Source organism: Petromyzon marinus, chromosome 67, assembly GCF_048934315.1.
Source record: "Petromyzon marinus isolate PM22_M1 ecotype Great Lakes invasive population chromosome 67, UKy_Petmar_22M1.pri1.0, whole genome shotgun sequence".
In the NCBI taxonomy this organism is placed as follows: domain Eukaryota; kingdom Metazoa; phylum Chordata; class Hyperoartia; order Petromyzontiformes; family Petromyzontidae; genus Petromyzon; species Petromyzon marinus.
In genome coordinates, this window is record NC_133733.1 from 3,817,893 (window position 1) to 3,832,351 (window position 14,459).

The following is a 14,459-nucleotide window of genomic DNA, read 5'->3' on the forward strand; positions in this document are numbered from 1 at the left end:
CACACACTCACTCATGCACGTACACACACACACTCACTCATGCACGTACACACACACACACTCACTCATGCACGTACACACACACTCACTCATGCACGTACACACACTCACTCACTCATGCACGTACACACACACTCACTCATGCACGTACACACACTCACTCACTCATGCACGTACACACACACTCACTCATGCACGTACACACACACTCACTCATGCACGTACACACACACACACTTATCCACGTACACACACACACTCACTCATGCACGTACACACACACACTCACTCATGCACGTACACACACACTCACTCATGCACGTACACACACTCACTCATGCACGTACACACACATACACTCACTTATGCACGTACACACACACTCACTCAAGCACGTACACACACACACTCACTCATGCACGTACACAGACACACTCACTCATGCACGTACACACACACTCACTCATACACGTACACACACACTCACTCATGCACGTACACACACACACACTCATGCACGTACACACACACTCACTCATGCACGTACACACACTCACTCATGCACGTACACACACACTATCAATCATGCACGTACACACACACACTCACTCATGCACGTACACACACACACTCACTCATGCACGTACACACACACACTAATGCACGTACACACACACACTCATGCACGTACACACACACGCACATCGCGACGGAGGGGTTGTACGATCCACGCTCGCCTGCACCCCCCACACCCCCCCCCCATTCCGCTATCCTCCACTCGACCCATTTTCTTCATTCAACCAGGAAACGTACAGAGACGCACAGAGACACATAGAGACCCATAGAGACACACAGAGACACATGGAAACCCATAGAGACACACAGAGACGCACAGAGACGCACAGAGACCCATAGAGACCCATAGAGACACACAGAGACACATGGAGACCCATAGAGACACTCAGGACGCACAGAGACCCATAGAGACCCATAGAGACACACAGAGACACATAGAGACCCATAGAGACCCATAGAGACCCGTACAGACAGAGACACATGGAGACCCATAGAGACACTCAGGACGCACAGAGACCCATAGAGACACACAGCGACACATAGAGACCCATAGAGACCCATAGAGACCCGTACAGACAGAGACACATGGAGACCAATAGAGACACTCAGGACGCACAGAGACCCATAGAGACACACAGAGACACATGGAGACCCGTAGAGACACACAGAGACACACGGAGACCCATAGAGACACACAGAGACACGCAGAGACACAGAGAGACACATAGAGACACACAGAGACACATAGAGACACACAGAGACCCGTAGAGACACATAGAGACACATAGAGACCCGTAGAGACACATAGAGACACATAGAGACCCGTAGAGACACACAGAGACACATAGAGACCCACAAAGACATAGAGACCCACAAAGACACACAGAGACACATAGAGACACATAGAAACACACAGAGACGCGTAGAGACACATAGAGACACATAGAGGCCCGTAGAGACACATAGAGACACATAGAGACCCGTAGAGACACATAGATACTCATAGAGACACATAGAGACACATAGAGACCCGTAGAGGCACATAGAGACACATAGATACCCGTAGAGACACGCAAATACCCACAGAGACCCATAGAGACACACAGAGACACACAGAGTCACATGGAGACGCATAGAGTCACATAGAGACACACAGAGATGAATAGAGACGCACATAGATAGGTAGAGACCCATAGACTACACTAAAACTAAACGATGTTTCATTGTTCCAGGTAAGGTCCCCACTGCTCAGCTGCTGCGAGCCTCTTTCGTCAAAAGCGACCGTGGCCACCACAAAGTGATCGCAGTTCAACAAAGTGGCGGCTTCATCATCGTCGTCGTCGTCGTTATAATCGCGTGGAAATGTCGAAGCAGCAGGCAAATATCTCTGAGCGCGTGACGTCGTTTGTGAATGTGGATGGGAGAAACCGGAGGAGCCGGGGAAGAAAACAATCCACGCGAGAGAGAGAGAGACAGAGACAAAGACGCAGACTTCAAATAAACAGCAGCAGCAGCAGCAGGCGTCGTCAGGGTCGGGATCGAACCCACGGACCTCCTGTACACCAGGCGAGGTAGTCAACATCTCCTAGCCACCGTTATGATGACGAGAGGGAGAGAGAGACACGCAGACTCCAAATATACAGCAGGTGCCAGAGTCGAGATCGAACCCACGACCTCCTGTACACCAGGCGAGGTAGTTAACATCTCATAGCCACCGTGATGATGATGATGATGAGATTGAGAAACACAAACTCCAAATATACAGCAGCAGACGTCGTCAGGGTCGGGATCGAACCCACGTACTCCTGTGTACCAGGCGAGGTAGTCAACATCTCCTAGCCACCGTGATGATGATGAGAAAACGAGAGACACGCAGACTCCAAATATACAGCAGGTGCCAGAGTCGAGATCGAACCCACGACCTCCTGTACACCAGGCGAGGTAGTTAACATCTCATAGCCACCGTGATGATGATGATGATGAGATTGAGAAACACAAACTCCAAATATACAGCAGCAGACGTCGTCAGGGTCGGGATCGAACCCACGTACTCCTGTGTACCAGGCGAGGTAGTCAACATCTCCTAGCCACTCCCCCCCACGTTGCAACATACACGACCACGTCTCTATGCTAGGTTCTACAGTGACGTACCGGATCAGTGTGCTCTACCACAGACGAGAAAGCAACAGCAGCAGCATCCACAACAACAACAACAACAACCCACACCTCTTTCCCATATTCTTGTGCGGGGAAATTGAGTTTTCAGGTCCAGTACGGCGTACAGCCGTTTAAAAAATAAATAAATGTAAGTACATTCTGTATCAATTTTTTTGTGTTTCTCCCCTTGCGATGCGACGTTGTGGGATGGACGTCGAGATTTACGAGCGGCACACGGGGTGACCGACATGGTCTGAATTGTTCTGTAATAAAGTAAGGGCGCTGATAAGCAGGTAGCGGACCTGTGCACTCCACCACAGATGACAAAGCAACAGTAACAACAACAGCAACAACAACAACAAGATCCTCTGGCCATTTGCTTTGGCGAAGGTCAGCGTGCAGTTTGCACACTCCCCATGCCCACCGTCAATTTGTTTTCATCGCTTGATTTCGGTGATCTGGACAAGGTACGGTCAAGCCGTGCATGTGTGTCGCAGTTAGCGGAGTTAGCCCGGTTGACGTTCATATTCTTAGCTCTTTCGGTAGAGTCACGTTGAAGGGAAACAATAAAATAATAAAATATATATAAAACAATAAACTTTCATCTAAATTGCCTCGTGGTTTTTATTGTTTGACTTGCAGCGTTGATACCCGGTGCTTTTTTAATTATTTTGCACGCTTTTATTCTGTTGTTGCATCCTCAAATCTTGTAACTTAATGTTAACCCACTTCCCAATGTGGTATCGACTGTAAACTTGCTATACTGACGTCATACTGATGACAATAACTATATTCTGTCATAAAATAAATAAATAAAATATGATTTTGATTTAAAGCTTTCGTGACCCGCAAGGATTCAGCTCCAGCGCTGTCCTACCAGACAGTCTCGTCCCTTCGCCTGATGAAGGCCGCTTGTGTTGTGGCCGAAACGTCGTGAGAATTTTATTGTGTTATTTTATTTGATCAATTTATTATTTTATTCTCATTCTACGTGGTGGTGACTTTACCGAAAGAACCAAAGAAGAAAAAAATATATAATATTTTAAAATTTCGATTTAAAGCTTTCGTGACTGCAAGGATTCATCTTCTTCGGTTCTTTCGGTAAAGTCACCACCACCACGTAGAATGAGAATAAAATAATAAATTGATAAAATAAAATAACACAATAACATTCTCACGACGTTTCGGCCACAACACAAGCGGCCTTCATCAGGTGAAGGGACGAAACTGTCTGGAGGACAGCGCTGGAGTGAGAAAGCCACGTTCAGATCACGACCTTTAAGCTGTGTGAGAAGAAACAAAGCACCTTCACAAAGGAATTAGCATAGAATTTAGCATTGAAATGGCTGAGTGATTAGCTTGTGACTGGTCACAGAAAAGGCTATGTTAAAGTTAAAGCATACACATCCGCAAAGGCACCCCTTAACATAACCTTTCCTGTGACCAGTCACAAGCTAATCACTCAGCCATTTCAATGCTAAATTCTATGCTAATTCCTTTGTCAAGGCGCTTTGTTTCTTCTCACACAGCTTAAAGGTCGTGATCTCAGCGTGGCTTTTTTCACTCCAGCGCTGTCCTCCAGACAGTCTCGTCCCTTCACCTGATGAAGGCCGCTTGTGTTGTGGCCGAAAGGTCGTGAGAATATTATTGTGTTATTTTATTTCATCAATGTATTATTTTATTCTCATTCTATGTGGTGGTGACTTTACCGAAAGAACCAAAGAAGATGAATCATTGCAGTCACGAAAGCTTTAAATCGCAAAGAAAATATTTTTAAGCGATCTTTTTAATCATAATAAAAGTTTTTGGGTTAGATCGCGTTTATTTATAAATGTGTCGTAACCCTCCACCACCCGACACGGCCAATCAGCAAAAAAAGTGTCACGTTGACAAAAGACAATTCACTACTTTAGCCCACCGGTGTGTTGAAGAGTGAATCCACATTTACAGTTTGAGTACTAAAGTAGTGAATTGTCTTTTGTCAACGTGACACTTTTTTTTGCTGATTGGCCGTGTCGGGTGGTGGAGGGTTACGACACATTTATAAATAAACGCGATCTAACCCAAAAACCTTTATTATGAATAACATTGGTCGCGAAAGCCTTCTACGTGTTAAACTGATCTCTTTAATACGTTACGTGTGCGGCTTGCCTGCAACTGTCCACGCTCAACTCACGTTGGCTGTCAATCACCGCGGTCCCCTTACGTCATGGCCAAGCTTCGGGGCCACTTCCTGCCGTCGTGGTGGAGTTCTGCCAATTACCATTACTCGTACGGGACATTTCATGAAAGCGTGTTTTAAAATTTTGTTTTTTGTTTTTAAATATTACTTATTTCTGGAAGGTCTTTGCTGGTTCTTCCTGGATGTTTGTGCCCCGCGTCGCCGCGTTAAGGCGCCCTGGTTGTTGCGGTTGCACCCGAGCCAAAAGGCCGCACGGCTCACGGGGGCCCACGCCCCGTGAATGAAACGGAAACCTTCCGTACCTCTCCCTCATCGCGGGATTCCTCAGGTGGGCGATCAGCGGCATGGTCCTCCTGAACTGCTCCAGCCTCGCCTTGGTGCTGCTCACCACCTCCCAGCTCGTGTCCTTCGTGGAGGGTGACAAGGGAGGAGGTGAGAAGGAGGGGGGGGTGGGGGGGGGTGAGATGGAGGAGGTGAGATGGAGGGGGTGAAATGGAGGGGGTGAGATGGAGGAGGTGAGATGGAGGGGGTGAGATGGAGGGGGTGAGATGGAGGAGGTGAGATGGAGGGGGTGAGATGGAGGAGGTGAGATGGAGGGGGTGAGATGGAGGATGGAGAGGGTGAGATGGAGGAGGTGAGGTGGAGGAGGTGAGATGGAGGATGGAGGGGGTGAGATGGAGGGGGTGAGATGGAGGAGGTGAGATGGAGGGGGTGAGATGGAGGATGGAGAGGGTGAGATGGAGGAGGTGAGGTGGAGGAGGTGAGATGGAGGATGGAGGGTGTGAGATGGAGGAAGTGAGATGGAGGAGGTGAGATGGAGGGGGTGAGATGGAGGGGGTGAGATGGAGGGGGTGAGATGGAGGGGGTAAGATGGAGGAGGTGAGATGGAGGAGGTGAGATGGAGGAGGTGAGATGGAGGGGGTGAGATGGAGGGGGTGAGATGGAGGTGAGATGGAGGAGGTGAGATGGAGGGGGGGTGAGATGGAGGGGGTGAGATGGAGGAGGTGAGATGGAGGGGGTGAGATGGAGGAGGTGAGATGGAGGGGGTGAGATGGAGGGGGTGAGATGGAGGTGAGATGGAGGTGAGATGGAGGAGGTGAGATGAAGGAGGTGTGAGATGGAGGAGGTGTGAGATGGAGGAGGTGAGATGGAGGATGGAGGGGGTGAGATGGAGGAGGTGAGATGGAGGGGGTGAGATGGAGGTGTGAGATGGAGGAAGTGAGATGGAGGAGGTGAGATGGAGGAGGTGAGATGGAGGGGGTGAGATGGAGGGGGTGAGATGGAGGGGGTGAGATGGAGGGGGTAAGATGGAGGAGGTGAGATGGAGGAGGTGAGATGGAGGGGGTGAGATGGAGGGGGTGAGATGGAGGTGAGATGGAGGAGGTGAGATGGAGGGGGGGGGGGGTGAGATGGAGGGGGTGAGATAGAGGAGGTGAGATGGAGGGGGTGAGATGAAGGAGGTGAGATGGAGGGGGTGAGATGGAGGGGGTGAGATGGAGGTGAGATGGAGGAGGTGAGATGAAGGAGGTGTGAGATGGAGGAGGTGTGAGATGGAGGAGGTGAGATGGAGGATGGAGGGAGTGAGATGGAGGAGGTGAGATGGAGGGGATGAGATGGAGGGGGTGAGATGGAGGGTGTGAGATGGAGGGGGTGAGATGGAGGTGTGAGATGGAGGAAGTGAGATGGAGGAGGTGAGATGGAGGAGGTGAGATGGAGGAGGTGAGATGGAGGGGGTGAGATGGAGGAGGTGAGATGGAGGAAGTGAGATGGAGGATGTGTGAGATGGAGGGGGTGAGATGGAGGAGGTGAGATGGAGGAGGTGAGATGGAGGGGGTGAGATGGAGGGGGTGAGATGGAGGAGGTGAGATGGAGGGGGTGAGATGGAGGAGGTGAGATGGAGGAGGTGAGATGGAGGGGGTGAGATGGAGGAAGTGAGATGGAGGGGGTGAGAAGGAGGAGGTGAGATGAGGAGGTGAGATGAGTGGGGGGGGATGGAGGAGCAGTAGCCAAATACTTATGGACGCGTAGAGGCACGCATAGAGACCCATAGAGATGAATAGACACCCATAGAGACACATGGAGACCCACATAGATGCACGGAGATGTATAGACACCCATAAAGATACATGGAGACCCATGAACTAAACTAAAATTAACTCTTTTATTTTAACAGGTAAGGCCTCACTACTGAGAAGCGCGTCTGGCCATCACGAATGACAGCTCAACCAAGTGGTGGGCTTATCGTCATTATCATCATCATCATCGTCACGTGGAAGTGTATAGCATTAGCCACGACCTCCTGTACACCTGGCGAGGTAGTCAACATCTCCTAGCCACCGTGATGATGATGATGATGAGAGAGAGACACGCAGACTCCAAATATACAGCAGGAGGCGTCAGGGGTCGGGATCGAACCCAAGACCTCCTGCGCACCAGGCGAGGTAGTCAACATCTCCTAGCCACCGTGATGATGATGAGAGAGAGAGGAGAGAGACAGGGCAAGGGACACGTGGTTTGCCAGATCTAGCTCTGTGGTGTCTACTTTCGCGGGCCGAAATTGAAAGTGTCCAGATTAACTCACCCAACCACTCACTCACCCACTCACCCAACCACTTACTCACCCACTCAACCATCCACTCACCCAACCACTCACCAAACCACACACTCACCCAACCACTCACTCACCCACTCACCCAACCACTCACCCAACCACTCACTCACCCAACCACTCAGTCACTCAACCAACCACTCACCCAACCACTCACCCAACTACTCACTCAACCAACCACTCACCCAACCACTCACCCAACCACTCACTCACCCAACCACTCACTCACCCACTCACCCAACCACTCACCCAACCACTCACTCACCCAATCACCCGACCACTCACTCATCCAACCACTCACTCACCCAACCACTCACTCACCCAACCACTCACTCACCCAACCACTCACTCACCCACTTACCCAACCACTCACCCAACCACTCACCCAATCACCCGACCACTCACTCACCCACTCACCAAACCACTCACCCAACCACTTACTCACCCACTCAACCAACCACTCACCCAACCACTCACTCACCCAATCACCCGACCACTCACTCACCCAACCACTCACTCACCCACTCACCCAACAACTCACCCACTCACCCAACCACTCACCCAACCACTCACTCACCCAACCACTCACTCACCCAACTACTCACCCAACCACTCACTCACCAAACCACTCACTCACCCAACCACTCACCCAACCACTCACTCACCCAACCACTCAGTTACTGACCCAACCACTCACTCACCCAATCACCCGACCACTCACTCACTCACCCACTCACCCAACCACTCACTCACCCAACCACTCACCCAACCACTCACTCACTCACCCACTCACCCAACCACTCACTCACCCAACCACTCACCCAACCACTCACCCAACCACTCAGTCACTGACCCAACCACTCACCCAATCACCCGACCACTCACTCACCCAACCACTCACTCACCCCACTCACCCAACCACTCACCCAGCCACTTACTCACCCACTCAACCAACCACTCACCCAACCACTCACCCAACCACTCACCCAATCACCCGACCACCCACTCACCCAACCACTCACCCAGCCACTTACCCACTCAACTAACCACTCACCCAACCACTCACTCACCCACTCACCCAACCACTCACTCACCCACTCACCCACTCACCCAACCACTCAGTCACTCACTCACCCACTCACCCAACCACTCAGTTACTCACTCACCCACTCACCCAACCACATTCACCGCAGAGGCGGCTCTGTGGTGAATGTGGGGGGACCCCCCCCTCTCTACCCCCCCCCCACCTCCTTTGTGTTTCTCTTTGCTATTATCAAAACGAGATTTGAACAGGACCCAGTACGACTTCCCCTTCTTCTTAACGCAAATTACTGCAAGGGGTAGGGTGGGTAAGGGGCCGTCCATAAATGACGTCACGCGATTTTTGACGATTTTTGACCCCCCCCCCACTTCGTCACACGGCGTCACAAAAAGTCAGACACCCCCCCCTCAAATATGACGTCACAAAGCTCTGTCCCCGCCCCCCCCCCCCCCAAAAAAAATATATAAAACATGCTTCAAATCGCTTTGAACTATTGTCATTGTAGTTGCGTATTTAATGTGTTGGCGCTGCACTCTGATGTTGTAGGAGAAAACATTTAGTAAAGAGTCAATTCAATTAACGTGTTGTCTGTAGTTATTTATAAAGTTGCGCATTTTGATGTGACGTCACGTTTCTCAACCCCCCCCCTCCCCCCCTCCCCCTTCGTCACACATCGTCACAAATGTCTGACCACCCCAACCCCCACTACCACCCCATAGGTGCGTGACGTCATTTATGGACGGCCCCTTAAGGTGGTCAAAGTGAAATGTAGACTACAGGAGAAAAAAATGCAGCGACCCATTTAAAAAAAATGAATAAATATATCTTCTTTGGTTCTTTCGGTAAAGTCGCCACCACGTAGAATGAGAATAAAATAATAAATTGATAAAATAAAATAACACGATAAAATTCTCACGACGTTTCGGGCCACAACACAAGCGGCCTTCATCAGGTGAAGGGACGAGAGTTTTATTGTGTTATTTCATTTCATCAATTTATTCTCATTCTACGTGGTGGTGGTGACTTTACCGAAAGAACCAAAGAAGATGAATCCTTGCAGTCACGAAAGCTTTAAATCGAAAAATAAATATATATAAAAAAAACTCGAGAACATTTAAATTGAGACCTCCGAAATGGGGAGGGGGAAAAACACGAAATCGCGATCACAATTTTCGGCCACTCGGCCATTCTCAGAACTTTTAAAGGTTGCTTTGTGAGCGCCGCTGTGATAATGCGTTTGTGCAATGTGCCGCGTGCGTACGTGTGGTGTGTGTATCGTGTGATGTGTGTATCGTGTGATGTGTGTGTGTGATGTGTGTCATGTGATGTGTGTATGGTGTGATGTGTGTGTGTGATGTGTGTATCATGTGATGTGTGCATCGTGTGATGTGTGTAACGTGTGATGTATGTATGGTGTGATGTGTGTGTGATGTGTATCGTGTGATGTGTGTATGGTGTGATGTGTGTATCGTGTGATGTGTGTGTATGGTGTGATGTGTGTGTATGGTGTGTGTATCGTGTGATGTGTGTATCGTGTGACGTGTGTATCGTGTGACGTGTGTATCGTGTGATGTGTCTCGTGTGATGTGTGTGTGTGATGTGTGTGTGTGTGATGTGTGTATCGTGTGATGTGTCTCGTGTGATGTGTGTGTGTGTGATGTGTGTATCGTGTGATGTGTGTATCGTGTGATGTGTGTATCGTGTGATGTGTGTATCGTGTGATGTGTGTATGGTGTGATGTGTGTATCGTGTGATGTGTGTATCGTGTGATGTGTGTATCATGTGATGTGTCTCGTGTGATGTGTGTGTGTGTGATGTGTGTATCGTGTGATGTGTGTATGGTGTGATGTGTGTAACGTGTGATGTGTGTGTGATGTGTGTATGGTGTGATGTGTGTATGGTGTGATGTGTGTATCGTGTGATGTGTGTATCGTGTGATGTGTGTATCGTGTTATGTGTGTATCGTGTGATGTGTCTCGTGTGATGTGTGTGTGATGTGTGTATCGTGTGATGTGTGTAACGTGTGATGTATGTATGGTGTGATGTGTGTGTGATGTGTATCGTGTGATGTGTGTATGGTGTGATGTGTGTATGGTGTGATGTGTATATGGTGTGATGTGTGTATCGTGTGATGTGTGTGTGTGATGTGTGTATCGCGTGATGTGTCTCGTGTGATGTGTGTATCGTGTGATGTGTGTATGGTGTGATGTGTGTGTCGTGTGATGTGTGTGTGTCGTGTGATGTGTGTATCGTGTGATGTGTCTCGTGTGATGTGTGTGTGATGTGTAACGTGTGATGTGTGTATCGTGTGACGTGTGTATCGTGTGATGTCTGTATGGTGTGATGTGTGTAACGTGTGATGTGTCTCGTGTGATGTGTGTATCGTGTGATGTGTGTGTGGTGTGATGTGTGTATCGTGTGATGTGTGTAACGTGTGATGTGTGTATAGTGTGATGTGTGTATCGTGTGATGTGTGTATGGTGTGATGTGTGTATCGTGTGATGTGTGTAACGTGTGATGTGTATCGTGTGATGTGTGTATCGTGTGATGTGTGTGTGTGATGTGTGTCATGTGATGTGTGTATGGTGTGATGTGTGTGTGTGATGTGTGTATCATGTGATGTGTGCATCGTGTGATGTGTGTAACGTGTGATGTATGTATGGTGTGATGTGTGTGTGATGTGTATCGTGTGATGTGTGTATGGTGTGATGTGTGTATCGTGTGATGTGTGTATGGTGTGATGTGTGTGTGTCGTGTGATGTGTGTGTGTCGTGTGATGTGTGTATGGTGTGATGTGTGTACGGTGTGATGTGTGTGTGTCGTGTGATGTGTGTGTATCGTGTGATGTGTGTATGGTGTGATGTGTATATGGTGTGATGTGTGTATGGTGTGATGTGTGTATGGTGTGATGTGTATATGGTGTGATGTGTCTCGTGTGATGTGTGTGTGTGTGATGTGTGTGTGTGATGTGTGTATCGCGTGATGTGTCTCGTGTGATGTGTGTATAGTGTGATGTGTGTATGGTGTGATGTGTGTATGGTGTGATGTGTGTATCGTGTGATGTGTGTGTATCGTGTGATGTGTGTGTATGGTGTGATGTGTGTATCGTGTGATGTGTGTCTCGTGTGATGTGTGTGTGTGATGTGTATCGTGTGATGTGTGTATCGTGTGATGTGTGTATGGTGTGATGTGTGTATGGTGTGATGTGTGTGTCGTGTGATGTGTGTATCGTGTGATGTGTGTATGGTGTGATGTGTGTATCGTGTGATGTGTGTATGGTGTGATGTGTGTATGGTGTGATGTGTATGGTGTGATGTGTGTATCGTGTGATGTGTGTATGGTGTGATGTGTGTATGGTGTGATGTGTGTGTCGTGTGATGTGTGTATCGTGTGATGTGTGTGTATGGTGTGATGTGTGTGTGATGTATGTGTCGTGTGATGTGTGTATCGTGTGATGTGTGTGTGTATCGTGTGATGTGTGTATGGTGTGATGTGTGTATGGTGTGATGTGTGTGTCGTGTGATGTGTGTATCGTGTGATGTGTGTGTATGGTGTGATGTGTGTGTGATGTATGTGTCGTGTGATGTGTGTATCGTGTGATGTGTGTATCGTGTGATGTGTGTGTATCGTGTGATGTGTGTATGGTGTGATGTGTATATGGTGTGATGTGTGTATGGTGTGATGTGTGTATCGTGTGATGTGTGTGTATGGTGTGATGTGTGTGTGATGTATGTGTCGTGTGATGTGTGTATCGTGTGATGTGTGTGTCGTGTGATGTGTGTGTATCGCGTGATGTGTCTCGTGTGATGTGTGTATCGTGTGATGTGTGTGTGTGATGTGTGCATCGTGTGATGTGTGTAACGTGTGATGTATGTATGGTGTGATGTGTGTGTGATGTGTATCGTGTGATGTGTGTATGGTGTGATGTGTGTATAGTGTGATGTGTGTATGGTGTGATGTGTGTATCGTGTGATGTGTGTATGGTGTGATGTGTGTATCGTGTGATGTGTGTATAGTGTGATGTGTGTATGGTGTGATGTGTGTGTCGTGTGATGTGTGTGTATGGTGTGATGTGTGTGTATCGTGTGATGTGTGTATCGTGTGATGTGTGTATCGTGTGATGTGTGTATAGTGTGATGTGTGTATGGTGTGATGTGTGTATCGTGTGATGTGTGTATGGTGTGATGTGTGTATCGTGTGATGTGTGTATCGTGTGATGTGTGTATAGTGTGATGTGTGTATGGTGTGATGTGTGTATCGTGTGATGTGTGTATGGTGTGATGTGTGTATCGTGTGATGTGTGTGTATCGTGTGATGTGTGTGTGGTGTGATGTGTGTATGGTGTGATGTGTATATTGTGTGATGTGTGTATCGTGTGATGTGTGTATGGTGTGATGTGTGTGTGATGTGTGTATCGTGTGATGTGTGTATGGTGTGATGTGTATATGGTGTTATGTGTGTATCGTGTGATGTGTGTGTATCGTGTGATGTGTGTATCGTGTGATGTGTGTGTGTATCGTGTGATGTGTGTAACGTGTGATGTGTCTCGTGTGATGTGTGTGTGTGATGTGTGTATCGTGTGATGTGTGTATGGTGTGATGTGTGTGTGATGTGTGTATCGTGTGATGTGTGTATGGTGTGATGTGTGTGTCGTGTGATGTGTGTGTGTGTGATGTGTGTATCGTGTGATGTGTGTATAGTGTGATGTGTGTGTCGTGTGATGTGTGTAACGTGTGATGTGTGTGTGATGTGTGTATCGTGTGATGTGTGTATCGTGTGATGTGTGTATGGTGTGATGTGTGTGTCATGTGTTGTGTGTATGTGTGATGTGTGTATGGTGTGATGTGTGTATCGTGTGATGTGTGTATGGTGTGATGTGTGTATGGTGTGATGTGTGTATGGTGTGATGTGTGTATCGTGTGATGTGTGTATGGTGTGATGTGTGTATCGTGTGATGTGTGTATGGTGTGATGTGTGTATGGTGTGATGTGTGTGTATCGTGTGATGTGTGTATGGTGTGATGTGTGTATGGTGTGATGTGTGTGTCGTGTGATGTGTGTATCGTGTGATGTGTGTATCGTGTGATGTGTGTATCGTGTGATGTGTGTGTATCGTGTGATGTGTGTATGGTGTGATGTGTGTATCGTGTGATGTGTGTAACGTGTGATGTGTGTGTATCGTGTGATGTGTGTATGGTGTGATGTGTGTATCGTGTGATGTGTGTAACGTGTGATGTGTCTCGTGTGATGTGTGTATCGTGTGATGTGTGTATCGTGTGATGTGTGTGTGTGATGTGTGTATCGCGTGATGTGTCTCGTGTGATGTGTGTATCGTGTGATGTGTGTATGGTGTGATGTGTGTATGGTGTGATGTGCATCGTGTGATGTGTGTGTATCGTGTGATGTGTGTATGGTGTGATGTGTGTGATGTGTGTATCGTGTGGTGTGATGTGTGTATCGTGTGATGTGTGTATCGTGTGATGTGTGTATCGTGTGGTGTGATGTGTGTATGGTGTGATGTGTGTATGGTGTGGTGTGTGTATCGTGTGGTGTGTGTATCGTGTGATGTGTGTATGGTGTGATGTGTGTATCGTGTGATGTGTGTATCGTGTGATGTGTGATGTGTGTGTCGTGTGTATCGCGTGGTGTGTAACGTGTGATGTGTGTATCGTGTGATGTGTGTATGGTGTGATGTGTGTGTCGCGTGATGTGTGTGTATGGTGTGATGTGTGTATGGTGTAATGTGTGTATGGTGTGGTGTGTGTATCGTGTGATGTGTGTATGGTGTGATGTGTGTATGGTGTGATGTGTGTATGGTGTGATGTGTGTATCGTGTGATGTGTGTATGATGTGCGTATGATGCTTGTGTATAGTGTGATGTGTATGTGCGTGTGT

At 48.3% G+C, this 14,459-nt stretch overlaps 1 protein-coding gene across 1 annotated transcript in view; it reads right to left on the reverse strand.

Annotated features, from left to right (window-relative positions):
- Window positions 1-4,698: 4,698 nt before the first annotated feature.
- LOC142906575 (dynein axonemal heavy chain 2-like) overlaps window positions 4,699-14,459 on the reverse strand; it is a 304,317-nt gene continuing 294,556 nt past the window's right edge. The window contains exon 10 of the mRNA XM_076054707.1: window positions 4,699-5,321. Coding sequence (XP_075910822.1) covers window positions 5,064-5,321 — 258 coding nt within the window. The 3' untranslated portion in view covers window positions 4,699-5,063. The remainder of the gene's footprint in view (window positions 5,322-14,459) is intronic.